Here is a 25,357-nt window from a genome sequence, read left to right on the forward strand (position 1 = left end):
TTGTTTGGCCGATTTTGGATAAAATATCATTTCTTTTAATTTTTTTATGAGAATTGTTGGATTATTTTAAGAATTAAGAGATTAGATAGCAGAAATATTGTATAATAAAAAATATACAAAAATTAAATTTGTAAAAAAAAAAAAAAAAACTCTCACAAAAGAAGAGTACATCCTTGACCACCAAGCAATGAAATAGAAGAAAAATATGTATACCACTTTTCAATTTGTTAAATGACAAAAAATTCCTCAACACAACATTTCTTATCTTGCAATACATATTTCCTATAGGTTCCAAGTAAAAATTCAAATTATTGTATAAAAATTTTATTTTCAAAAATTTTAAAAAATCACCCCAAAATAAGCCGTACTCTACTGATTGAATGTTCTGGCTCAAATCATCTAACGCATAAAATTCATTTATAAATTTATGATTAAATTGGCTGATGATCAAACAGAAACTATAAAAATGCATCAGTCAATTAAAATTCCATTATTTATTTTTACACCGATTTCAACGCGAAACTGAACGGCCCATTGTACGTCTTCACTCTCTTTGGGCATGCTTTATAGATTCATTATTTGTTTGCCGTCTCTCTCGGGATCCAATTCTTCTTCTTCTTGCAACTAGCTCAGATCCCTTCGCAACCTGCTAAGATATTCGATCAATCGGTTGATCGATAGGTCCGATCTCTTGCCGGGAAGTATCCGGATCGCTATTTCTTATTGGAGATTTTACGCCGGCTCGAGTACTAACTGATTTCCCTCGTCGGATTGGGTTACATCGTGAATTCGCGATTCCAAGGGAGTGGAATCTCCAGGTGACAACTTTTTTCTCAGAGCCCACGCATCCAGATTCCATCCAATTTAGTTCCTCGATTTTCAACCATCTGTTTGGGTTTCTTAGATCAGACGGAATCCAAAATATTGTCCGACGTTCGCAATAGACAATTCTGGCATTGTTGTGTTGGCTCGGTCACGCAATGGTGGATTGCCGGAGCCTGATCGAGTTCTGTCGGGCTTTCGAGCAGCACCGGCAGGCAGTGAACCTGCAGGCTTCGCCGGAGAACCGATCCAACAAATCTCATGGGCGGAGCAACACGGTGAACTTATTCTCTCAGCCTTTCTGCGAGCACTCCCCTTTCGCTGCCATGGACTTTCTCATGCTACTTCTTGTTCTCGGGTCGTTCGGCGTTTTAACTTTGCCCTATTTCAAGTTCATCTACAAAGAAGCTTACGAGCTGTTCCCGGTGGCGGTTGATCTTATGGGCGAGGTTGTCTGCCCTAGGTTTGTAACCTATGTTATCGGGTTTGCTTTGATGCTGATTACGGGCGTTGCGCTTTGGGGGGTCTTCAGTCACCAATTTAGGAAATGTGGGAATCCTAAATGTAAGGGACTTCGGAAGGCGGTGGAGTTTGATATCCAGCTTGAATCTGAAGAGTGTGTGAGGTTTATGCCGGCAATTCCTATGGATGCTTTTGGTTCTAGACAGTTGGAGCTGGGGCAGGATCACAAGGAGCTGGAAGCTGAATTGAAGAAGATGGCACCCCTAAATGGCCGCACCGTTCTCATCTTTCGGTCGCCCTGTGGATGCCCAATAGGAAGAATGGAGGTTTGGGGACCAAAAAAAGTCAGGCGTATTAAGAAATAATCACTCATACATATAATTTCTGTTGACATTTTAGTTTATTTATAGCAATAAGATGCAGATCCCAAATAATGAAGATTGTAGGTTTCATCAGTACTGAATAAGTAGTGATCTGTAGGCTTAAAGAAACATATGTAACGTGGAAGATTGGGGTCCCTTTGTTGCACATGAATAGGAACAGACTATTGGCAAATGCTTTTTGCTATTGCCATTAAATTTATCATATCTTCCTGTTTAATGGTCAGTTTCAACTGTTTTTTTGCTACTCCCTGGCTTTGCTAACTCTAGGATATAGAGTTAATCTGAAAAAGAGCGATATTTCTCATAGTTCAACTTTGAAATGTTCCAACGATTTTTCTAAATCTGCTAGCTAAACAACCTCAACATTTTTCATAACTTGTAGGATAATAAGGACTAGATCTATGTTTCTTTTTTCTTCTTCTTCTCTTTGTGTCTCTCCCCCCTTCCACTCTCCTTCTCTTTCTCTCTTCTTTGAAATTGCAAATGGAACACGAAAAAAGCTTGCAGATTTAGACATTTTTTATCTTCCTCAATTATTTGACTCGAGTTTGTGGGCTAATATTTCATGTTTGCTCCAAGATGAGCATAATGTTTGGCCTGTGATATTCCGTGATAGAGGTTGCCAAATGCATAGATTCCAAAATCCTTCTATAATTGCAAATGTATTTTTTCTTAACTGTTGAAAGTTTACGATTTCGATACCTATTCTTTAACTTTGCTAGTTAATGCATAACTTTGTGAGTTTCTAAACCGTAACAAAAGTTTTCTTAGATGGAAGATGTTTATTTAATTATTGTGATTCACTGAGGACTAATTGGAGAATTGTGAGAAGAAATGGAATCATATTTTCAGAGCACTGAAGCTCATATGCTACTTCATTTAGCATGCATGATTTTAGGATTATGTAAGAGCTACCCAATAACATCACTTCCACTATAACTTGTCTGAAACCAAAGTTTAACTAAATAGCAAACTCTCAAGAAATTTAAATTTTCAGGTTTTGCTACTAAGCCTACTAACACAATAAAGACTAAAAGGGTATGAATGCTGTTAACACAACAGAGACGAAAAGGGTATGATTCTTGATGTACATAAATAGTTTGGCGGATTGCTTTCCATAATGATATAATATTTATCATTAGGAGGTATGAAGAATCTATTAATCTCCCCTATATGTTGCCCATTACATTTGATATCATTTTAATTTGATTATTCTTCTTTTTAATTGACCAATTTTTGCCTAACACATGCAAGGAGACTGAAGTGTAGGTTTTCCTAATGCAATTAATATGATGTGTAATATGCTTTCATGAAAAGAAAACTTGAAGATTCTCAAATCAATCTAACAATCCACTTTCTTCAAATGAAAAGAAAAGTAGTCTTTAAGCCCAGTTAACAGTGAAATGATTGTAAATCTGAGAATTTCAGCAATAATTTGAAAATAAATAAAATTGGAAAGTCAATGAATTAATTTTCAATAAATCAAATTTTCGAGATGCCACTTTTTTTTTATAAAAATCAAAAACACTATACTAGTCAATAACAAATTAGGTAGAAAAATTGAGAAGAAATAAAATAGCAAAAGAAAAAAAATGTCTAACACCAATAGAAAGGGATGATTGGAATCCAATCTCAATCTCAAATTTAGATCAAACCAAACAAGAGGCCGCCCAGACTAGAATAGCACTACAAAATTTGTACACAAGTTGTTTTTGACCATTAGCACTACTATGTTCTTAAACACATAAATATCATATCAAAATAAACCAGCAAATGAAAATTACAAACAAATTACTGCAAAACCAATGCTTGATGTAAAGCTTCCGACCAGAATAAACAATAAAGATTTCCATCACTATCTTCTTAGAAGTTTAAAATCCAGTGTCCTCACACATCTATCACTGCTCATCCACATATTTGAATGTTTGATATTTAAAATAGCTTGAAGTATTTAAATATGATATTGAGAATTGAAAAAGTAGGATGATCTACTGTAAATCTAATTGTGTTAATAAGCTATCACAGTTTCAAAATAGTTGTTGATGATGATCATGTTTCTAATTAAACATAATTTAACTATCATGAATTTCTTAAACCATTTCTATGCTTGGAAAGGGCATTCTTCCGGTCATTGTGAAGTTGTATGTAGTGGGATTCTTGTATTTCTTTTTTACTTCGTAAGCACTAGTATTCCTGCACAATTTTGATTTTGAATTTGATGTTGTTGTTTGAAGTTAAAATTGATGTGAATAATTATTGAACTCTATCATTTTTATTTACGCCACAGTTGCTGTAGATAGAATGAGGATTTCATTGAAAATCCTAATAAAATGGTGGAAACTTATTATAAAACTGACAATGGTTTGGTATTTGTGAAATGAGACAATAGTTTTAAAATTTTAGAAAAAGAACATTCTATTTTGTAACTAAGGACAACTAGCTTAAGTATTACGGAAGTGGTAATGCTATAGTTTCACAATAAACTCTAGCAATTGAAAGTGCTTATGACACACCAAGAGGGGACTAAATTGGTTCTTTATAAATCTTTTTTGAATTTTGAAAATCTTTTGCTTAAAATAAAACTTGATTTGAGGAAGAGTTTAAAAGATAAAAAATTCAAAATAAAACCAAAAGCAAAGAGATTTTTTGTTTTATAAAAATTTTAGATAACAATTTTTTTTTGTTTTTCTTTTTTGATTTTCAAACCAAAGTTCAACCAAAATCAATCACAAAAAATCTCTTTCACAAAGATAATCAAAATAAAATTAGACTATAGCAAAATAAATTTACAAGAAAAGTAAAGTGCAAAAAAGTAAGAATACGCAAACCAGATTTATAGTGGTTTGGTCGAATCGACCTATCCACTCCCCAAAAATTCTCCTCTTTGAGTATTGCACTAAACATGTCACTCGTATATGCAAATGATAAGTAATATTTATAGAGATACAAGTAAGATGTGTTGTATGCAATTGTATCAATAACGATGAAAATGAGAAAAGAAAAGAATAAAGGAAAAGGGTATTGAAAACGACAGGAGTCACCCCCTTATGGTACTGGCTGGGGACGCCGTACTCGTGCACGAAAAAGGAAAAGGAAATTTCTATGGAAATGGGGAAAAGGAAATTAAATGGAAAAGGTTGTACCTTTAGGTACTTTGAGACGGTGCTCCTGTGCAAATTAAATGGGAAAAGGAAATGTAAATGAAATATCAAAGATAACAAATGCTTCAAATTATTTTAAATGAAAATATTCAAAGAAGTATTAAGTTAAAGAATTGAAATAAACAAGATTAAGAAAGAAAAGAATATATGTTAATTTATATTTTTATATAAATTATATAGTTACCCACTGAGTTTACTTAGTAAACTCAAACCACGAGTTTAAATGTTTAAGGAAATTCCTAAGAGGAGTAATGACTGAAAGAGAAGAACATGTTTACAGAAGGCGAGGTGCAAATGACAACAGGTAAAATAGAAATTTTTTTTATTAGTGGCTCTTCAGTTTTGTAAAAGTTTTGATGATGAGTAAATTTATACTTTTGGAAATGTACTACCGTCCGACTTTTCGTACCCGCCTCGTTAGATCGAGCATCCGGGACGGGTCGTGACACCCTCCTCTCACTTCCTCAGTTCGACAAAGTTGTCGTCCCTCCTTTTGCTTCCTCAGACCGGCGGAGATGCCAATCCCTCCTCTCGCCTCCTCGACCCGACAAAGATGGTGTCGCTCCTTTCAACTTATCGCTCCGACGGAGATGCCGATCCCACCTTTCACTTCTTGACCTGACGGAGATGTCGAAACCCTAGCTTTCTTTGATAGGAAGTCTCTAGCCCCAAAGACTTTTGTTCATAGAGCTCTTCTCCAAGAGCTCCACCAAAACACAACAGAACTCAAGATACAGGCTAGCTTGAGCAACCATGTGAATCCTCTCACACTCCCTTGACTCCCTCAAAGCTCTTCTCTCTCTCTCTCAACCTCACCTTGTCTCTCCTTTATGAATGTGGACTCTCTACAAGCTCTCATACAGGAAAAAATATAACTTGACAACCAAAAAACTTTTGCTACAGAACATAACAAGAGTTTATAAAGAGGGCAGAAGTAAAATCCTAAATTTTAATTTGAAGTCTTCTGATCATATAGTACGATATTTAGATCCTACATTACAATTAGTTCAATTGAATAACATATTTTGGGGCTGATTTGAAGAGGTTTAATTAGGAGATATTTTTTAATTAAAGAGGACAGATCTGGGGGCTGATTTGAGAGCTATTTTGGTATTTGTTGTTTATTGTTTGCTATAAGTAGTAAGGTTTATGTTATATTTTGTATGCAGAATTTTGTTTGTAGTCTTGTTTTCTACTATTTTGTGAGAGATCCTAAGAGCGTCTAGGGTTTGGGAGAGAAGATCCTTCTCTCGAAAGAGGATCATTGTATCTTGCTTGTTCTTATTTTCTTGTTATCAATAAAAATATGTTGTTTGCTGAATTTATTGGGGTTCGTTGGCTGTTTTTGATACCAAGGTGTATCAAAGGTCTGTAGTTAAGGAATGATCATAGACATCTCAGTATCTCACTGTATAAAAGATTGCTGAAGACCCACCGTACTGAAGGCAGGGATAAGGTGAGAATGCAATAGCTCCACAAATCAGATGAGGTCTCAATCAGGTAAATCCAAAGAATTAAATTTAATTATTCACAATCAAAGCAGGGAATCGAGTCAGACCATGAGGAGTTCAGAAAGTTAGAGAGCTAAACATATTCTCATAAGAAACATCATAGGTATGACCGGAAGGAAAATTAAAACTGAAATTCCACCAAACAGAAAACATTACTAAAGTTAAAAAAAAAAATTCAACTAAAGGAAAATCAATACTCATATTTATTTTCCTCAATGCAAATATCCCAACTTTCCGAAGACTATAAATGTTGAAGTTTGCCTCATCTCTACTATTCTGTCCTGATTTATGAATCCTGCCTAGCTTCATTAATCCGATCACAGTCAGTCACAAGACAATTAATTCCTAGGCACCCAAGCCTCACCCGCCTCTTCCACCTTCTTAATGACCAGCATCTATGAATAATTATTACTCCAATTGTAGATGTCTATCTCAATTACTACGCAACCTATCAGCTCTGTGCTAAAGATACCCAATAACAAAGCTGATAGTTTACGTTGTAATACTGAAAGCATTGGAGATTGCTTTTCTAGCTTGTGAGGTACTTTACCCTGTGGTTATCATAAATATATAGTTTGAATACAAAAACATAGGTTCTGTGGATCTTTTAAGCTTTTCAAGACTAACTGTTTTTTTACTCCTTAAATTTGGAAGTTTCATTTAGCATATAATGTTCTTAAAGGATTGGCAAATCTTTGAATTTTAAAATAACTATTCTCTATCGGTTATTCTTTTCATAAGTAGTTGGTATTGAATTATTTGCAAACTCTTTATAGATGTACTGAAAGATTGAGGCCACTTTGCCAGTAATCAAATAATCTTCCATGAGCAAACTGATGGATGTCATATTGTTTTATATCTGAGCTTTGATGCAAGTTGACTGCTTTTTACTAGCTTGTGAGGTGCGTTAACCTTACCAAGCATGTAGTCTTTCCTACTCTTTTGGCATGTACCAACCTAATCGTAGGAAATTGCTCTTGCAGGTGATCCTGCCCGCACCATCCTGTAAGTCCAGCACTGCATCCTATTTAAACCTCATTCTGGAAATATTTAAATAACAGCTATACTTTGATTTCTTGTTTATGGTGCTTTGTTTTCATTAATTTACGTGTCTAAATTTCTTATAGGTGATTAATTACCCTTATACCCTAAGCCCATGATTGCCTATGAACTTACATGGTTTCACCATTTTGAAAACCTTGTATTCAAGTTCTTTAAGGTTAGTTGCCGACATTTTGTTGGATTTGTAAAGCATGTCATATTTATTTATTTTTTGTTAAATTTCATGATGTGATATCTCACGTGTTTCATAAATAAATGTTTTTTGAATTCCATGACCAAACCCAAAAAGTTTTTATTGATAATGCCACTTGAAGGTCACTAAGGTTTAGGTTATCTTTTAGAATGATTCACTTCTTTAAGCCGCTATACTCATTATCCCAGTTTGACAACCTTACTTATGCGTTCCTACCGCGAATTGTGCAAGAATTGTCAGGTACTTCAGTGAGAGTGAATGAGAGGGAAAGCGACCAGAGTTAGGTGTGCTTGATTTATTTTACTAAGTTGAAGGCAATGTTAATTACAGGTGTAGAGGCATAAGAGTTTTAAAATTAATGGACCAGTATAAAGAAATTATAAACTTAAGTATAATATATTATATCATATTCTAACCTATATCTCATCATATTGAGACAGAAGTAAACAAAATACAAAGGCTTAGACTTGAAATACTAAGCTAATAAATTTACCTCTTTAGTTTTCATCGCACACCCTGATATAATCCTCTGATCAAAGTCCATATCGATAACTATGTGATTATCATCTAAAAAAATATTTATAATAAAAAAGGAGATGAGTAAAGCATAGTATAGTGGGAATTATTCCGCCCCCAACAATTTGAGTCATTTAAAAGGTCATAGATATGCCTCTTGTATCTTATCTTCTGATTTCATAATCATAAGGTTCCTTTCATATTAACATAATCAATTATCAAGTTATGGGATCAATAAATCAATCTATTGCATGCTGAAAATCTCTAGTATTCTTCACCTAGGATGGTAAAATTGGGGTCATACAAAACTGAAGTTGCATATGCTCTCCACCTCTGGGGTGGTACTTCCACCCACCACCCCCCCTAAAACAACTATTATAGATCAACACCATCACATCTTATGATTGTTAGCACCAAAAAGGAATCATGTATTAGTGGTGAAGTTAACATCCACATTAGCATCTTGTAATATCAAAGATTTCCATTACTCAAAAATCACAACATGATAACTCTACATGCCAACAATGTATTATAGGAAATTTGGTGTTATCTTGAGTTCATGAACTCACATCACATTACTGGCGTTGATTCCCTATCCTCTTCTTGTTCAGTGATAAAAGCATATCTTCTCTTGACCTAAACACCCCTAGATGAACAAAGCATCCAACTTTTTCCATTTACAATAGGTATAATCTGCAACTGTTCTGACTCTCGTAAGGTTCTCATATCCATATCAAACTATCATGCACATACAAAAGCTTATATGCAACGCATGTATGATCATACTCAAAGATCACTATTTTTTCTTGAAGGTGTTATGTGAATGTAAGAACCGGACATTAAGGGACGGACAAATCATGGCATTAGGATAGGGAGAAATCATGGAACAACACGAATATTAAAAAAATAGTGTCTACCTCAACATTTATGCAAATCTGTTCCTGCTCTTTATCTTCGCATGCTCTCTCCTGCTCTCAGAAACCCTCCCATCTTTCTCCCAAAAAATCTAGACGTCAATCATGATGAGTATAGAGTTATAGGGTTTGCAACGATCCCTATTTGCAAAACTGCTCCAGCAAATTAGTTAAGATGATTATGTCAAAATATCTCAAATTTCAATGATTAAATCCCATGCTAATCTTATTTAGCCAAGAAGGACCTAAATCCTTGTGGTCAGAGAAGTTTCTGTAGCTTTATGATGTCGGTAAAGAATATATGAATAAATCTTTTGATAGAATTTAGATGTGTTTGTATCTTGATTTTACCATCTTTATAAGACATTTATGTTTTAAAATAATTTTGTTGTTTATATTTAAGTGATTTATGCTCTTTCAATTGTGATCCATCTAATATAAATTGCTTATTATTCAAAATGTGCTAGTTGTTAGTAATAAATAGCTCTAGAAGTTTCTTATATAAAATTGTAATTACTTTAGGTTCTTTATTCTTTATTTGATGACGTGTACTGTTCTTTAATATTAATGTTCTGTATCTTTCTATTCTCTATTTAAGGACCTGTAGGCATGTATTGATTCATTCAAGTAAATACAAATCCAGTTTACATTTTGCTGCTCTGTCTTCAACCTGCAGCCTTACGGCATACCCAGGTTATCACTAGTGATATATGATAAATTGCTATTTGAGACGAATACTCTTGGGCTGGCTATAGGAGGCAACTAGATGCCAGGGTTGACATAATAATCTATAAAACTTCTCCACATTGAATTTTTTTAAGAAGAAAAAAGCAATCTTCAACTGCGACAAGTAACATTGCTTTTCTTATCAATATGAAGGGGAGAGAACTCCTAAGGCTTTGGTTTTCCCTGCTACCGAATTGTTAAAATATGCAAATAAAACCAAAATATATTTCAGCAGTTCTAAACCAGGTAGGTTCATCTAATTTTTCATAGTTTTTTTTTTGCTTCTAATTAAATCATGCTATTATTCTATTTTATTTTTGTTTGGCTTTTCATCCATGCAAAATAGACCAAAAAAAATAAAAAAAAATCAATTCTTCATGCGCGCATTCTAATTTACTTCAATAAGCACAATATCATTGATAGTCAAATAGTTTCAATTTTAATGCTTTATTTTTTTCGTTTCAACATCAGTCTCATGTTTGTTGCTGTTTATGAAAGTCTACACTCTAGGCTAATTGCTCCCATAATTGATCTGATTCAGTAATAGTTCTCTTAAGCTACTCAATATATAATACCCTTATCAAAGAAGCTGTTGGCTTAGTCGAGAAGATTATGTATAATATGAATGAGAAGGAGAAAATTGCTTGACGAGTTTTATTTTTTATTTTAAATAAATTTTATAATTGCTATGATATTGTAATATATGCTACCGTAACTGTGAATATGGATACTATTATTCTTGGTATTGGTATCAAAATAGTTAGATACAACTAAAGTACCAGTAATCTCCTTCAGAAATTGCTGCCTGGTTCAAACATGCCATCAAAGTACCAGTAATCTCCTTCAGAAATCGGTGCCAGGCTCAAACATGGAAGCCTTTATGGAAGCGTGCAAGGTCAGTCTATGTAATATCAAATTTGGCCGGTGCTTTAGCTTTATTCGTATGTTCATATCTTCATACATAGCCATAATGTTGAATATGCATGTACTCATCCACATTTTAAAATATTTGTATGTGTCTGTGCTCATAGGCACATTGACTTAGATTTAGAGAGTTATGGTAGGTATTACAGGGATTTAATAAATAAATTTTATAAACAAAGTTCTAAAGACTAGAAAATGACAAATGATTGAATAAGAAGTATTATTGATATAAATATCTAAGAACTAAGGAGATGCTTAAAATTATAATAATTATAAAGGAGCTAAACTAATGGGTCATAAAATAAAATGAAGTTATAAGAGAGTAATGAAACATAGATTAAGAAAGTTATTTGAATTTCAAAAGATGTTTTCATGCCATGAAGGTGATGTGAAACCAGGAATTGTTTGCGAGTATTAATAAATAAATTGTTAAGCAATGATAAATTAAATCTTAATACTACACGCAACTAGGTTCAAAGAAGTTCTCATGAAGAAGCTACGCGTAGGCAATCGATCACAAACTAAAGTTAGGGAATCCTTTAAAATAACAACAAATATAAAGTAATGAAATGACTAGTTCAACACAATCCACGGGTTAACAAAGTGATGTGTTCACCTTGAGCTCCAATAGTCACTCTCTCTCTCAAGTTGGTAGGGTTCGACGGAGAAGCAAGATCAACACACTTAGTGATGCCACCAATAGAAGGTAAAAGCCTCGGGTAGTAGTCGTTGGAAATTTAGCCAAAGTAGGAGGTGTAGGTGGATGATTGGCAATGTACCAGTGGCTCGGAAGGATGTGCTCTTTAATTGAAAGGGTCACTTGATATAAAATGCGGTCCGCGTATTCTTCCACCAAGTTGTCAAAATCTGGATTGAAATCGAAGGAAGTCGGTCCGTCCGTGGAATCTTCTATGAATCCGGGATCAATCTTCGAATTGACCCTTCATGCTTGCCTTGAGTGGGGAGCAATGAAGATTGAGTGATGGGAAGGAGTGGAAGCGGCGGTTTGGAGGGAGGTGATGGGGTTCGACCTTGAGAGGAAGAGGGAGAGGGGTCAGGTAAGATAGGGGCAGATTGCTTGGGTTAGTAAGGTGGAGAGAGGGATTTAGTAAATCTAAAATTAAATTCAGATTTCACTAAGGGAGGGAGAGGGGTTAAATTTGAATTTCAAAATTATCCAAAAGGAGCAATAAGGGGCCGGCGGATTAATGAGGGTATTAGTGGGAAATTAATGGTGATTGAAATTAAAATTGGAGAGAATAAATGCTTCGTAAGGGGCCGGTCATATAAGGAGGAGATGGGGGTTTCATTTTAAGTGTGTGCCTCCCCAATGAATAAACAATGAATAAAATCAAATCTGAGTTTAATTTCAGTTCAGATTTGATTCAATGTAGAGGTTTCCTAAATGAATTTCTTGCAAAAGGAAAGTTTTTGAATTCAAATATTTAATTGAATTCTCAATAAGAAACTTTTCTAATTGGCTAGGATCTAATTTAGGAAAGTAAATGAAGTCAATTGGACTTTGAATTTCAGAAATTTGGGACAAGGTGGCCGGCGGGTTAGGCTTGGGTGGGAGAGGGGTGGTGGGGTGGGATCGGCCGCCGGGTTGATGAAGTGGTCGGCGGCTTGTTAGGTGGAGGGACGGCGGGTAATGGGGAATCAAGGGGAGGGGTTGAGGCCGTCAGTTTGGGGAGATAGGGAGGGGATTGCCAGCGGTATAGGGGGAGAGGGAAGAGGAAGATGAAGACTAAAATAAAAGAATCAATAACTCATAAAGAGATCGTAGAACCGCAAACCTTGGAATCCTCCGAAGGTTGACAGATATTGCTTTCACCCACCTAGGATTTCTTCTCAAGAACTCACTAAGAGATCAAAGAAAGCTAAAATTTTCTTCATAATTCATCATCCCAATACAATGCAAGAGGCCTCCTATAAATAGGCCTAAATGAAAGAAAACTCAGGCTACAACATAGACTCAATTCCCCATAGAGATAAAATGAGAAAACTCAAATGCAACATAATACATAGAATAAAAAAATATACATCAAAAATACAGACTCTGAATCGTAGCCATCGATCTACGATTCCTCCGACAATACACATGTCTGAATCACTGACAGATGTCCTCAACAGAAGGTCTAATATAGAACTAATTTTTTGTGTCGAGACACTTAATGGAAAAAATAGAGAGTAAAGAAAATTTTTATGATCTTTATTGGTCTTGCTAAGGCATATGATCAAGTACAACAAAAAAATGATTTACTACACCTGAATGAAGAAAATGTGTGTTAAAGATATCCTAAAGTTATTAAATATATATATGATAGAATAATGATTAGTTTTAGTGATTTAGGCTTCGTTTGGGACGGCTTTTTTGCTGCTTCTAAAAACAGCTTTCTAGTTCAATAATTAATTTTTTTGTACTAGAAAGTTGTTTTAAGAAGCAACAAGAAAACCGTCTCAAACGAAGCCTTAGATTGGGATAAGTTGGTGCCCAATCTTCTTAATGAATAAGATCACCAATGGGGTTGTATTTGGGCAAGTCTGCAATTGTGGAGTTAATGATCAATCATTAGATTGGATGCAATCATTGTTGTTTACAAACATTGGTCTATCAAGAAAATACCAATGTCTAAGTTAGCTCTTAATTGATATTACAATTTCTACACAATCTTAAGTTCAGAGGTTGGCCAATGTGAAATAAAAGTAAAATTAATATTTTGAACCTAGCTAATCAAATATTTATTTATTAAATAAAGAGTGGCAAAGATTATACCATTCTTCAAAGAACTTTAATGGCTACTTGCCCTTGAATCATCCTTGCAATTTCTCTTATTTCCTGCTTACATTACCCTTGGTTCCCCTTCATTGCACCTTTTATCTTCCTCCCTTTGATTCTCGAGTCGGTATACAGAGGTTGAGTGGAGAGAGAAAGAGGAGATTCTTAGTTGAAAAGAGGGAGGGAGAGTGCGTAAACTCGGTAATTGAAGAGAGATTTCCATTATTTGCATTGAAATGAAATTAATTAGATCAATCCTTTAATAAGCTACTGAAGCCTAATAAAAGAAACATGTAATACATGATAAAATCAAACCTAGGTAGAGTTTAGGAACTAATCTTGGAGGTAGCATATAATTCATGAAAATAAGAGATTTGAATGGAAATCCATCTTTTAAAGAGAGAGAAGGACAGAGGTTCCATATTTTGGGCTTTAATCTTCTCTCTTCCTTTTTGCGCCTTCATTTGATTTTGAATCAATAAGCATCGAACGACCATATTCTTAGGGATTTGGATGTTTGACATTGCTACTCATCTCTTGGAATAGTCTTTGGGTATTTTGGAAATTTCTTGGATCCTTTTGGAAGCTATTTTGGTCCATTTAGAAGCATCTAGAAGGTCCTTGATGACAAAATACATAAAAATATGTATTCTTTGGTCACTCTAAAGTTAGACTTAAACTTTGCAACTTGTCATTTGGTAGGCTTATTGTTTCTTTGTTTCATGAGTTAGATGCTTCGCACTGAACCTTTATTTCACTGTGTGAGATCGGCTCCTTGTAAGACTGTTTTACTGCATGTGGCAAGTGATGAATCTCCTTCACGATGGAAATTTCTTTCTGGCTGAGGCTTGTCTGCTATTTACGCAAGTGCTATAATATAGCACCGGCACCCAACTTGATGATCCAAAATTTTGATTTTCTAATGGTTGGTATTGGTTTATTAGTTGGCATAAGAGGAACCAAAGGATTCGTAATAATCCTACCCCCAATCAACCTGAAAATTGAATGTTTTGCATCAAATCTCAGGTCAGATAAAAAGCTGCCAGATGGAGAATTTTTAAGGCTTCTTTTGGGACTATCTTCTTACCGTTATTTTTTTAGATCATAACTGTAATTTCTTTTGGCCACTTTTTTCTGTTTTTAAAAAATTTGTGCACGATGAACATATTTTCTACATCTTTAAAAGTTACTTTCTCTATAATAATTTTATAAAACTGTAAGAAAACTATCCCAAACACAAATCTTGAATTTATGAGGTGGCAGAATTGTTTGATTATGTATTAGCCATTAATATATTGACATAATTTTTTTCGTGAGAATCCTCTGGGCTTGTTGGATTCTTAAGATTATATGTTGTCCTTCTTGCTTGTGAAAATTGTTGCTGCTTCACCTAGTTTTTGATCAGGTATTCTATTAGATATGGATTCTCAAAATTATGTTGACTTTAGGGCAGATTTTTTATTAGAAACAGCTTGAAAAAGTAATAAAAAAGTTGTCCCAAATAAATGCTTTATTTGGAACGGTTTTTTACTGCTTTTTAAATCAATTTTCTAATAAAATTTTTTAATTATTATACTTAAATTAATTTTTAAGAAGCAATAAAAAAACCGTCTTAAAAGAAGCCAAAGTCTAAGTTTATTCTGGGTCAGTGATGGAAGATTTGGGACATTTTTTATTGTCCAGTATAAATCATCCTTTCTTATTCTCTTTTATTCTAGCTGATATTGTTTGCTCTTTGTTGTCTATTAGAATACGTATTGTCCCACACAAAACCTAAATGTAATACACTTTAAGAAATTTTTATGGAAGGCGCAGTACATGCATTTAGAATGTTCTTCCATCCTCCTTTTTGACTTGTATAGTCGCGTTCCAGAAGGCAGAAATTTTGGTTCGAACTCGCCAAATTTATTCTTGTTTGACATTTCCTAACGATCTCTTATTGCGGCTGCGCGTTTAATTATTCGAATTTGCTTGAAATTTCTGTTCTACACTACTCCGACTTGAATAAGTCCTTCAAATCCAAGGTCCTGAAATCATTGCTGGCTTTTTTTTATCCCGTATGCATGTGAATTCAAATCCTGTGGTCGTCCGCCTTCATTTCTTCATCTTGGTAAGACTTTATTTTTTTGTAGTTTGAACTGAAAGTATAATGGAGATAATTTACATCTATACCATTCATTTTTTATATATTTGTATATCTAATATTTAAAATTTTACATTCTCTGATATCTAAATAATATTAAGAATATCACTACTATTAATTTATTTAAAATAAATTATATCTTTTATACATATATTAAGATACATATATATATATATTATAATTTTTATTTATTTATATATTTAAAATAAATTTTAAATTATATTAAATTACTATTAATATTCATTTTTTAATGTGAAATAATTTTTAATGATATTATAGAGATATTAACTTGTTATATAAGAATTTAAATGTTAGATTAAAAATTTTTGTTATGTATGTAAATATTAAATTCTCAAAAATATTGTCATATATAAACCCAATTATAATTGGCTCATGGCTTTGGTAGCAAGAGCCAATGGGTCGGCTGCATTTCCCTTTCTTACATTTGGACTATTTTTCGTATGTAAGTTTTTAACTTTCAATATGATTGAGTTTAGGCTTTTAATTGTTTCAAAAAATAAAAAATAAAAGGGAAATTTACATACATACCACTATATTTATAATCATTTACATATCTAACACCTAAAAATTTAATATTACTCATATACCACCTAAAACTCATTTCATACATCACTTCTACTTCTACCATTCCGTTGCTTCCGCACCTCACGCTGTGATCCCAACTGGAAAGACTGGCATCCCCGAGCGACTTCTAGCAGAAACGCCCCGAAAGCAAAAACATCAGAGCTTGTACTCGATTTCTCTGTTCTAGAAAGCTCCGGAGCGAGATAACCCAGCGTTCCAACCACACTCGTCGTATCCTCCGTGCTCCCGCGGTCGTGCAGCCTTGCTAGCCCGAAATCTCCAAGCTTTCCGTTGAAATCAGCGTTGAGGAGGACATTGCTCGCTTTAATGCCTCTGTGAAGCACCACCTGTTCCCATTCCTCGTGTAGATAAAGCATCCCTGCCGCGATGCCTTTGATGATGTCAAATCTTTGCTTCCATGCGAGAGATTGTTCAACTCTGTTGAAAAGGTAATTATCGAGGCTGCCGCTGGGCATGAAATCGTAGACAAGGATGAGTTTTCCTTGCCTTCGTGTGTCTCAGCCGATGGTTGCAATCTCTGCTACGAATTCCTTCATTCCCTGTCTGGAATCATGGGATATTCTTTTTACTGCAATCTCTTGCTTTGATTTGGACAGCACGCCTTTGTATACTTCACCAAATCCCCCGTTTCCTAGAAGGTTCTCAACGCCTTTGTATACTCGGTTTCCCATTCATCTGCAGCCTCTTCAAGTCTCCTCCTTTTCTTAAACACTAGAAACAGAGAACCTAAGACCATTACGAGAAACACTACGATTGCTACCGGAAACCAATAGAGAATCATCGCTTTCTTTCTCTTTTTAGTTTCTGGAAGTGCCAAAAGAGACGGGAGATTAAAAGCTAAAAGCTCTGCTTCTCTGCCGTTCAAACAGAAGCTCCATCCGAGAATGTAATGCAAACCGGCGACCGCACCGGTGGAAGAAGAGAATGTAACAACGTGAGGTGCGGAAGTAACGGAGTGGTAGAAGTGATGTATGAAATGAGTTTTAGGTGGTATAAGAGTAATATTAAATTTTTAGGTATTAGATATGTAAATGATTATAAATATAGTGATATGTATGTAAATTTCCCAAAAAAAAAAAAAAAAAAAAAAAAAAAAAAAAAAAAAACATAGAGAAATGAAACAATAACGAGCATATTCCAAGGAACAATCCGTTCAGCTATTCCCGCGGGCGACCGATGCGTCGCTGGCCTATTAAGTAGGAGCTTTCTCCGTTCATTCGTCTATTTTAAAGCTCACGGTCTCTCTTTCGGTTCCATCACCCGTTGAGTTTCGTTTTTATTTTTCTGTTCTAAATCTGCTCTAGAATCGAGATCGATCAATAGAGAAGGGAGGGAGGGAGAGAGAGAGAGAGAGAGAGAGAGGAGGAGGAGGAGAAGAAGAAGAAAGGAGGGAACGATGGCTGGGATTGCAAAGGAAGAGATGGAATCGGTGACGGCGAGGCAGCGGCCGAAGACGAAGATAGTGTGCACTCTGGGTCCGGCATCGCGATCCGTAGAGATGCTTGAAAAGCTCCTCCGTGCGGGAATGAACGTTGCCCGATTCAATTTTTCCCACGGATCCCACGCGTACCATCAGGAAACCCTCCAAAACCTCCGCACCGCCATGGAAAACACTGGCATCCTCTGTGCGGTCATGCTCGACACCAAGGTACTCTTCATTCCCCTTCCTCCATTTCCCTGAAACTCTAAGGGGCTGTTTGGTATCGGATTTACAGCGGGATTTAAGTCGGATTTAGGCTAAATCCAGCCAAACAGTTTTTGTGCGCGCGTTAAATCCCGGGATTCAGTAAATCCCGGATTTACGGATTTACAGCTTAAATCCGGGATTTAGTAAATCCGAGGGGTAGTCAGATTTAGTAAATCCCAGCGGGATTTATCCGAAGAAGCGCGCGAAAGGGAGAAAGTTACCTTCACAGCCAGCGAGCTCCCGTTCTTGCTTCCGATCAAAATGTTTATTTTTAAGTTATAATTATCTTCTTCACATTTAAATGTCTAACTACTATAAATCCTGAAATATGTTACCAAACAGTTTCTCCGGATTTAACAGGATTTAACATTTAGCATACCAAACAGTTTTCAAGATTTAACACATTTCTCGTTTGAAGCAGGCAAATGTAGGTGTACCAGCAAAAATAGTCGTAAAAAAATTATAGACAGCATAAAAAATTTCACAGAGGATAAAAAGAGCTGTCAAAATAGTTAATAAAATACATGTAACCTGCCCCTTAATAGATAAGAGATAAGACATTAGTCCTGACTTTCCAGTTTTTGATTTTGCATAGTTTTAATCTTAATGCTTAAAGAGGCGGAGCACATAGATAAAACACCAAATCTTCTGCATTATGTTAGACCGGTCCAGTCGGTCCACGTAGGACCGGCCCAGGCGCGACGAGGCGGAAGCCTCCCCCTCCCGATTCAGCCGCACGCCCCGCTCGGATCAAACAAAGCAAATTAGGAAGGATTTTTGAAGTATTTGGGAGGGAAATTTGAATGTAGAGACTGTTTAGGGATTTCCTTTTGATTTGTATGCATTAAATACTTTGTTTTCCTAGGATTAGGGCATCTTAAATTTGGCTAAAATTTGAGATCTCTTAGAATTAGGTTTTTCTTTGGGCTCTAGCGGTATCTAGAGATTTGGGAGACATCGATCCTCCTCTCGAATTGATGATCAATTGTATCTTGCTATTTTCTGTTTTCCTTTCATCAAATAATACAAATTATCTACTGTTTTCGTGGTTTTGTGCGAACTTTTGTGAAGAATTCTCGCTGTTTTTAGAAGATTGGTAGAAAATACTTGAGATCTACAAGTGTTTCCTATCACATTCCTTTCTCTTTAAATGAAATAAAGGGAGCAAAAGTTAACAACAATTTTCAAAGATCTTTATAAGCCGAACTTGCATGCATGCATAGACACATAGCACCTTTCAAACGAGAACAACTCAGATTAATATTGATTAAGAATACTGCTTTTACTTTATAAAAGAAGATGAGCTATGCTCTTCTAATAATTTCGCATTGATATGCAGTAACAACATTCATCCTTCTGGTTCCACTGAATCCTTGATCCGGTTCAGTCAGGACGTTCAGATCGTTCAGAAGTCATAAACCATCTATACAATGATTGTGTGCTTTTGGAATCCTTTGCTGCAAAAGAATATATTCAAACTAATTTATGCTTGCTACACTACTGCTACTAATAGAATTAAGCCTTTCTATTATTGCAAATCATAACTAATACCAATACCAAGATAATGCATGCCAAAGCTTCTTGTTCTAATGTTTTTCAGACTTATCTTCGAAGAATAACAATGCAATGGTAGCATATTCTTGATGTATGCCTAAATTTCTTTAATTTGCTTTTCTTCTTTTCATCCAAATATAGACTGAAGTTTCCTGATATTGCAGGGACCAGAGATTCGAACTGGCTTTTTGAAAGATGGAAAACCAATTCGTCTTGAGAGGGGTCAGGAGATTACCATTAGTACTGACTATAGCATTAAAGGCGATGAAAGCATGATATCTGTGAGCTACAAAAAGTTAGCTCAGGACCTGAAGCCAGGTGGTGTCATTTTGTGTGCTGATGGTACTATCACCTTCACTGTGCTATCCTGTAATGAAAAGGAGGGATTGGTTTGTTGTCGCTGTGAGAACTCAGCCATCCTTGGAGAGCGTAAGAATGTCAATCTTCCTGGAGTCGTGGTTGATCTTCCAACGCTAACAGAGAAAGACCAGGAGGATATCTTACAGTGGGGTGTTCCAAACAAGATTGACATAATTGCTTTGTCCTTTGTTCGCAAAGGTTCTGACCTTGTTCAGGTCAGGGAGCTTCTAGGAGATCATGCGAACAAAATCATCCTGATGTCAAAGGTCTGTTATAGAATAACTGCTCAATAAAATTTGATGGTTCTTGTTATAATATTTTGCATTACTTGCAGGTTGAGAACCAAGAAGGTGTAGCAAATTTTGATGACATTCTAAATAACACAGATGCTTTCATGGTGGCACGAGGTGACCTGGGTATGGAAATTCCGATAGAGAAGATTTTCTATGCACAGAAAGTGATGATATTCAAGTGTAACATGCAAGGAAAGCCAGTTGTTACTGCAACACAAATGCTGGAATCTATGATCAAGTCCCCACGGCCCACCCGAGCTGAAGCTACAGATGTAGCGAATGCTGTCATCGATGGCACTGACTGCGTGATGCTTAGCGGAGAGACAGCGGCCGGAGCTTACCCGGAACTAACTGTTCGAACAATGGCGAAAATTTGCCTGGAAGCTGAATCTTACTTGGATTATGGAGCTGTTTTCAAATTGATCATGGCAGGAGCTCCAATTCCTATGAGCCCAATAGAGAGTCTTGCTTCATCGGCAGTGCGAACTGCCAACTCTGCAAAAGCATCTCTTATTATAGTTCTCACCCGAGGAGGAAGCACTGCAAAGTTGGTCGCCAAATACCGGCCTGCAATGCCCATCCTTTCAGTTGTGGTTCCTGAATTGAAGACCAATATCTTCGATTGGTCCTGCAGCGATGAGGCTCCTGCAATGCACAGTCTTATTTACAGAGGATTGATACCAATGCTGAGCACAGCAACAGCGAAAGCTTCAACTTCTGAGGCCACTGATGAAGCTGTTGAACTTGCCATTGCACATGCTAAGGCGACAGGTCTCTGCGTGTCTGGAGATTCAATTGTTGTATTGTTTCGGCTTGGAGCTGCATCAGTGATTAAGCTTCTTACTGTGAACTGATAATTGGAGAACTTTCTACAGCAATTTTGATAGGAGACATAGCAACCCTTTTATTTAGCTTCTCATTTTATTCTATTTCTACCTACAATTCTTCAAGTTATCAGGCAATTAAATGAGTTTTGTAGATATGATTACACTTTGAACTTTAGGCTTTTACTTACCTTTCAAAAGTAATATCATTTTTAAAGAGAATCTATAGAACTGCTTAAGTTCCTCTTATTTTGTAAGATTTCTATTGTAATAAATATTTTATGATTTATGACTCATCTTTCAGTATTGTTTACCATTACTCTGGAATATGTCTTGTCGCAAGCGTCGCACCGGTTCCCTCCCACCATGCTAAGAAAAATGTACATATGTGATTTTCCGGTGCATCGCGAGCACCGAAAGCAGATTTGAAAATGTGTTTGGAGACGATATACCTTAGTGGGCGATGATAGAGTCGAGGCGACAGCGACGACGAAAATGTGCACCAAAAATATGTCTCTTTTTTTTTTTTTTTTTAAAAATTAATTTTTTTATATTAAAAAGCTGCTTCAAAAAATAAGAAAGCCATCCCAAACGGCTTCGTTTGGTGCTGCTTTTTTATGGCTTCATTTGGTACGATTTTTTTATTGCTTCTTAAATAACTTTTTTATAAAAATTTTAATTTTTTCTATAAAACTGTTTTAAAAATAATAAAAAAATTATTCCAAACAAAAGAGAGAGATTGGAGAATTAGTGACAGAGAATCAGAGAAGTCGACAATCTCGTTAGATAACGCATTGTCAAATGGTTATAACAACTAAATTATTAGATAATATAATTAACCTATTAAACACATATAACTGATTGATTAGATATTTGTAAAGAAATTTATATCAAAATTACACTTCATAATATCTCATAGTTTAATTGTATTGTCTGATACTAAACTGTTAATATCTAATATTTAAGAGGATAACATTTAATTCATATAATTATGAAGTGTCATAAAAATAGATCTATCTGATAAAAATATTATGATATTCTATCATAAATTTCTTTCAAAATTTATCTATTTTCAAAATGAGCCCACCTTTATTCTCCTCATTCACAACTGCTTCATCTATTTGAAAACCAAGGTAAAATGAAGCAATCATGGCATTTTTTTTCATAGATCAAATAGATCAGATTTTATATTAAATTTTTGATAATATAACTATTTCATGAATAATATAATGCACTCTCTATTCAGGAAAATGAATGTGTTACTTCATGAAATAACTAGACTAATTTATTTTTAAAAATATTTTATTGATGAAGGTATCTTTCCAGCTTTTGAATTTCACAAGCAAAGCCACAAAATAGCTTTTGGATGTTCATAAATTCTTATTCAAAACTAGGGGAGAAAGTCAAGGTTAGCAAATGGCATCACATTGCTTGATAGGATTTCCGTAATGAGATTTGTTGATAATAATAAATATGTTGAAATATATATACTTTAAGTCTTCATAAACAGTTATGGCGTGTGAAGAGGTTTCAAATGGAGATAATAAAATCTCCCTTTGAGGCTTGAGCTTTCTGTGTCTGGTCAGAGAAGGAAGTGCAGGAAACTGTCCAAAACTGAGGAGTTTAGGATAATTTAGGTTAGAAAAATGCAGCTTTGAAAGCGTTTAGAGCCAGGGAAAAATTAATGCTCGGCACTAATTTTAATAGAGAAGCTAAAGGAATTTGAATAACTTCAATATTCACAAGGGCATCTCCACCGAAAAATTTAATTTTCACTCCAAAATAAAATAATACATCAAAATGCAATAACTTGTCTCCAATCGAACTCCATTTTCAAACACAAAAAAAAATCCTAATATATTATTTCCCATACTTCATTTTATATAATTTCCGAATAAAAAAACAAAACAAAACAAAGCAAATGACGGGTGAACAGTGCGACTCCAATATTGATCCCAAGATGAAATTCATGTTTTCATTCAGATAGTATCCGCCAAGAAAGCAATGCAGTATAAAACACATTAACTTATGATAACAAGAAATTCCTGTCTGAAGCAATATATACAAAAACACACAAAAGCCCCCGCAACCAGCTTTCGAAAGCAATAGGGAGGAAAGCTAGATTCACAAACCATGTAATGGTCGCCACCCCAACAACTTAGGCTTCGTTTGGGACGGCTTTCTTACTGCTTCTTAAAGCTATTTTCTGATACAAAATTAAAACTTGTTATACTAGAAAATTACTTTAAGAAGCAATAAGAAAGCCGTCCCAAACATAGCCTTAATTTCTCAACACCAGCCAACTATTATTGAAGGAAACTGCAAGGGCATGAGAAAGCTAAATTCATCTCAGCCAAACATATCCCTCCAAATACAAGCCAGGCAGCAATTATAGAAATATTGAATCACTTCACATTCATAATCCCATATATCAAGTGGACTACAGCAAAAGTAAGCAAGAAATGGAATTAAAGGAAGCGCATTTTAATTTTCATCTGCAGGATTGTTGTGATCAGACGTAGATGATGAAGTTGTTGGGGATGGAGAAGAATTTACATCGCTCTGCGAACCTGAAAATGAGAACAAGCCGCCGAAAGGCCATGAGGCAGAAGACCTGGATCTATTCCTTCTACCTCTAACACCACCACCCCTGACAAATACCTCTGTCCTACTGCCATCAGCTGACCCACTGGAAGGCTTTGTTTCATCTGCAGGCAACTGAAATCTGCACACAGGGCAGGAACTATGGAGCTCAAACCATGGTAAAATGCATTCATTATGGAACTTATGTTTACATGGCGTTTCTCTAGCTTCAGTTCCAATTTCAAATTCATCTAAACAGACTGGACAGTTTATCTTCTCCACAATTTTCACAATAGGCATCCCATTCACAGCCTCTTTCTTGGCTGGTGGTGTACCGTATCTGTTTAGATCATCCTCTGCCAAATGCTGCAAAAGCAAATCCAGTCGTGATCCAATGAAGTAATCTCCAATGGAGGCACCCAAAGCAGTGTTATCAGAACCCTGGCTCTGGAACTGATCAGAATCGAAGGATCCTTGAAGAACGATCGCCTGATTGAAAGAATTAATCAGGACCACGTTCTCACTTTCCCAGTCCGATTCTATTTCATTATGCCTCTCAATGTCATCAGATTCTGACCTAAAATCTTCACGAAGGCTCTGAAGCAGTTGACGTATGGCTGTGCTACGCCTCCTCCTCCGCACAATCCACTGCAATTCACGATCGATATCCGACTCATCCTCCTCTTCCTCCCTCCTAATCCTCATGCTATCCTCCTCCAACTCCCTAAGCGTCCTCGACATGTCGGGTTCCAGCTCACGCTCCAGATCAGAGTCATCATAACCATCCCTGATCGAGTTCCTCTGGTCATGCTGATGGTGAGAAGGATTAGCCATCAACTCTAGCAAGATAGAAGCCCAAGGAGAAAGGGCTCTCGAAGATCCGATGGCTTCAGTTCCAGGTACTTCCCTTCCACCCATTTCTTCCACAAACCCACTATCACAGAAGGGGCATTTGAGCTCCACCACCATAACTGGGTTCACTATTTGCGAACACATATGACACCAATATCTAGCAAAAATAGCATCATCCATCTTAGGATCCTCCTCTTCACCTCTTGATCAATAGCTTCAGCAGCTAAGAAGTGCAAAAAATAGCACGAATCAATCATAAAAGGTCAAGTCCCAAGAAAAACTCGGATCAGCCGTATAACAAAGACCATGATATATAAAATCGACAGCTTACTTCACAAACTAGGAAAAAAGAAAAAGAAAATCGCCGAAAGAGTTAAGAAAAAGCAACAAAGGAAAGCATTCAAATTTCTAACCCATAAAACTAAGAAAAGTATATCCACTCCATTAGCCACCAAGAAACCGGCCGAAAAAAGTAATATCCAAATGGAAGGAAAGGAGAAACATACGATTCTCATCCGGCGAGGAAACAGTGAAAAAAACCCTCAAGATCGAAGTTCACCATATAAATCCATCCGAACTTCGAGAAAAGAGAACCAAAAAATCAAGGCAAAACCTATTTGGATAAGAACGGATTGAATAGCAGATGCGTCGATACGGGTCACCCAATCTAATCGAAAATTTAAAATTGATTAAAAAACTAGAGAAGAAAAAAGTTGAATCAAAAGCATTGGGGAGGATAATAGATTACCTGAGGGAGGAATTCAGCGAGGGTTAGCTCCAATGGGCTGAGACAGGAAGGTTTGGTGGCGGATAAAAGATCAAAAAGTTCGCGAGGAAACACGGAGCTTCCTCCTAACTTCCTCATCACTCGTAGACGTCAATTTACATTGAAATTTCTTTCAAATTTGCAGTCTTCAGATTGTCGTTTTGCCCCCTCACTATTTGGTTATTGTAGTTCGCGCACTCATATATATATATATAAAACATATTTTGATATGAATA

General features: G+C 35.7%; 3 protein-coding genes and 1 pseudogene across 7 annotated transcripts; 2 read left to right on the forward strand and 2 right to left on the reverse strand.

Moving 5' to 3' along the window:
* Positions 1-510: 510 nt before the first annotated feature.
* Positions 511-7,620, forward strand: LOC110098233 (uncharacterized protein At5g19025-like). 3 transcript variants are annotated; one of them, XM_020824988.2, is made up of 3 exons: positions 511-1,610; positions 7,116-7,241; positions 7,323-7,620. In XM_020824988.2, exons 1-2 carry the CDS (start codon positions 981-983, stop codon positions 7,122-7,124), a joined length of 639 nt encoding a protein of 212 aa, XP_020680647.1. In that variant the 5' UTR covers positions 511-980; the 3' UTR covers positions 7,125-7,241; positions 7,323-7,620. The 3 variants fall into 3 exon arrangements, with proteins under 3 accessions (XP_020680647.1, XP_020680645.1, XP_020680646.1); XM_020824986.2 differs by lacking the exons at positions 7,116-7,241; positions 7,323-7,620 and having other exon boundaries at positions 513-818; positions 905-3,252; XM_020824987.2 differs by lacking the exons at positions 7,116-7,241; positions 7,323-7,620 and having other exon boundaries at positions 513-818; positions 910-3,252.
* An 8,599-nt stretch (positions 7,621-16,219) lies between these two features.
* Positions 16,220-17,160, reverse strand: LOC110098243 (annotated as a pseudogene).
* A 254-nt stretch (positions 17,161-17,414) lies between these two features.
* Positions 17,415-21,228, forward strand: LOC110098230 (pyruvate kinase, cytosolic isozyme). Its single transcript, XM_020824983.2, has 3 exons — positions 17,415-17,850; positions 19,608-20,069; positions 20,138-21,228. The coding sequence occupies exons 1-3, from the start codon at positions 17,599-17,601 to the stop codon at positions 20,948-20,950; spliced, it is 1,527 nt and encodes a 508-aa protein (XP_020680642.1). The 5' UTR covers positions 17,415-17,598; the 3' UTR covers positions 20,951-21,228.
* Positions 21,229-22,869: 1,641 nt separating this feature from the next.
* Positions 22,870-25,282, reverse strand: LOC110098238 (E3 ubiquitin-protein ligase SIRP1). Of its 3 annotated transcripts, XM_020824995.2 has the most exons (3): positions 25,104-25,282; positions 24,862-25,022; positions 22,870-24,578 (listed from the first exon to the last, which is right to left on the reverse strand). In XM_020824995.2, exon 3 carries the CDS (start codon positions 24,533-24,535, stop codon positions 23,405-23,407), a length of 1,131 nt encoding a protein of 376 aa, XP_020680654.1. In that variant the 5' UTR covers positions 24,536-24,578; positions 24,862-25,022; positions 25,104-25,282; the 3' UTR covers positions 22,870-23,404. The 3 variants fall into 3 exon arrangements, with proteins under 3 accessions (XP_020680654.1, XP_020680653.1, XP_028549708.1); XM_020824994.1 differs by lacking the exon at positions 24,862-25,022 and having other exon boundaries at positions 25,104-25,281; XM_028693875.1 differs by lacking the exons at positions 24,862-25,022; positions 25,104-25,282 and adding an exon at positions 24,769-24,790.
* Positions 25,283-25,357: the final 75 nt, after the last annotated feature.

Source organism: Dendrobium catenatum, unplaced genomic scaffold (assembly GCF_001605985.2).
Source record: "Dendrobium catenatum unplaced genomic scaffold, ASM160598v2 fragScaff_scaffold_377, whole genome shotgun sequence".
In the NCBI taxonomy this organism is placed as follows: Eukaryota; Viridiplantae; Streptophyta; class Magnoliopsida; order Asparagales; family Orchidaceae; genus Dendrobium; species Dendrobium catenatum.

Excerpts from the sequence above, each read along its gene's own strand:
- LOC110098233 (XM_020824986.2), top strand. The coding sequence starts at position 981 with ATGGTGGATTGCCGGAGCCTGATCGAGTTCTGTCGGGCTTTCGAGCAG.
- LOC110098230 (XM_020824983.2), top strand. The coding sequence starts at position 17,599 with ATGGCTGGGATTGCAAAGGAAGAGATGGAATCGGTGACGGCGAGGCAG. Across the intron at positions 17,851-19,607 it reads CGGTCATGCTCGACACCAAG|GGACCAGAGATTCGAACTGG; the intron begins GTACTCTTCATT and ends CTGATATTGCAG. Across the intron at positions 20,070-20,137 it reads AAATCATCCTGATGTCAAAG|GTTGAGAACCAAGAAGGTGT; the intron begins GTCTGTTATAGA and ends CATTACTTGCAG.
- LOC110098238 (XM_020824995.2), bottom strand. The coding sequence starts at position 24,535 with ATGGATGATGCTATTTTTGCTAGATATTGGTGTCATATGTGTTCGCAA.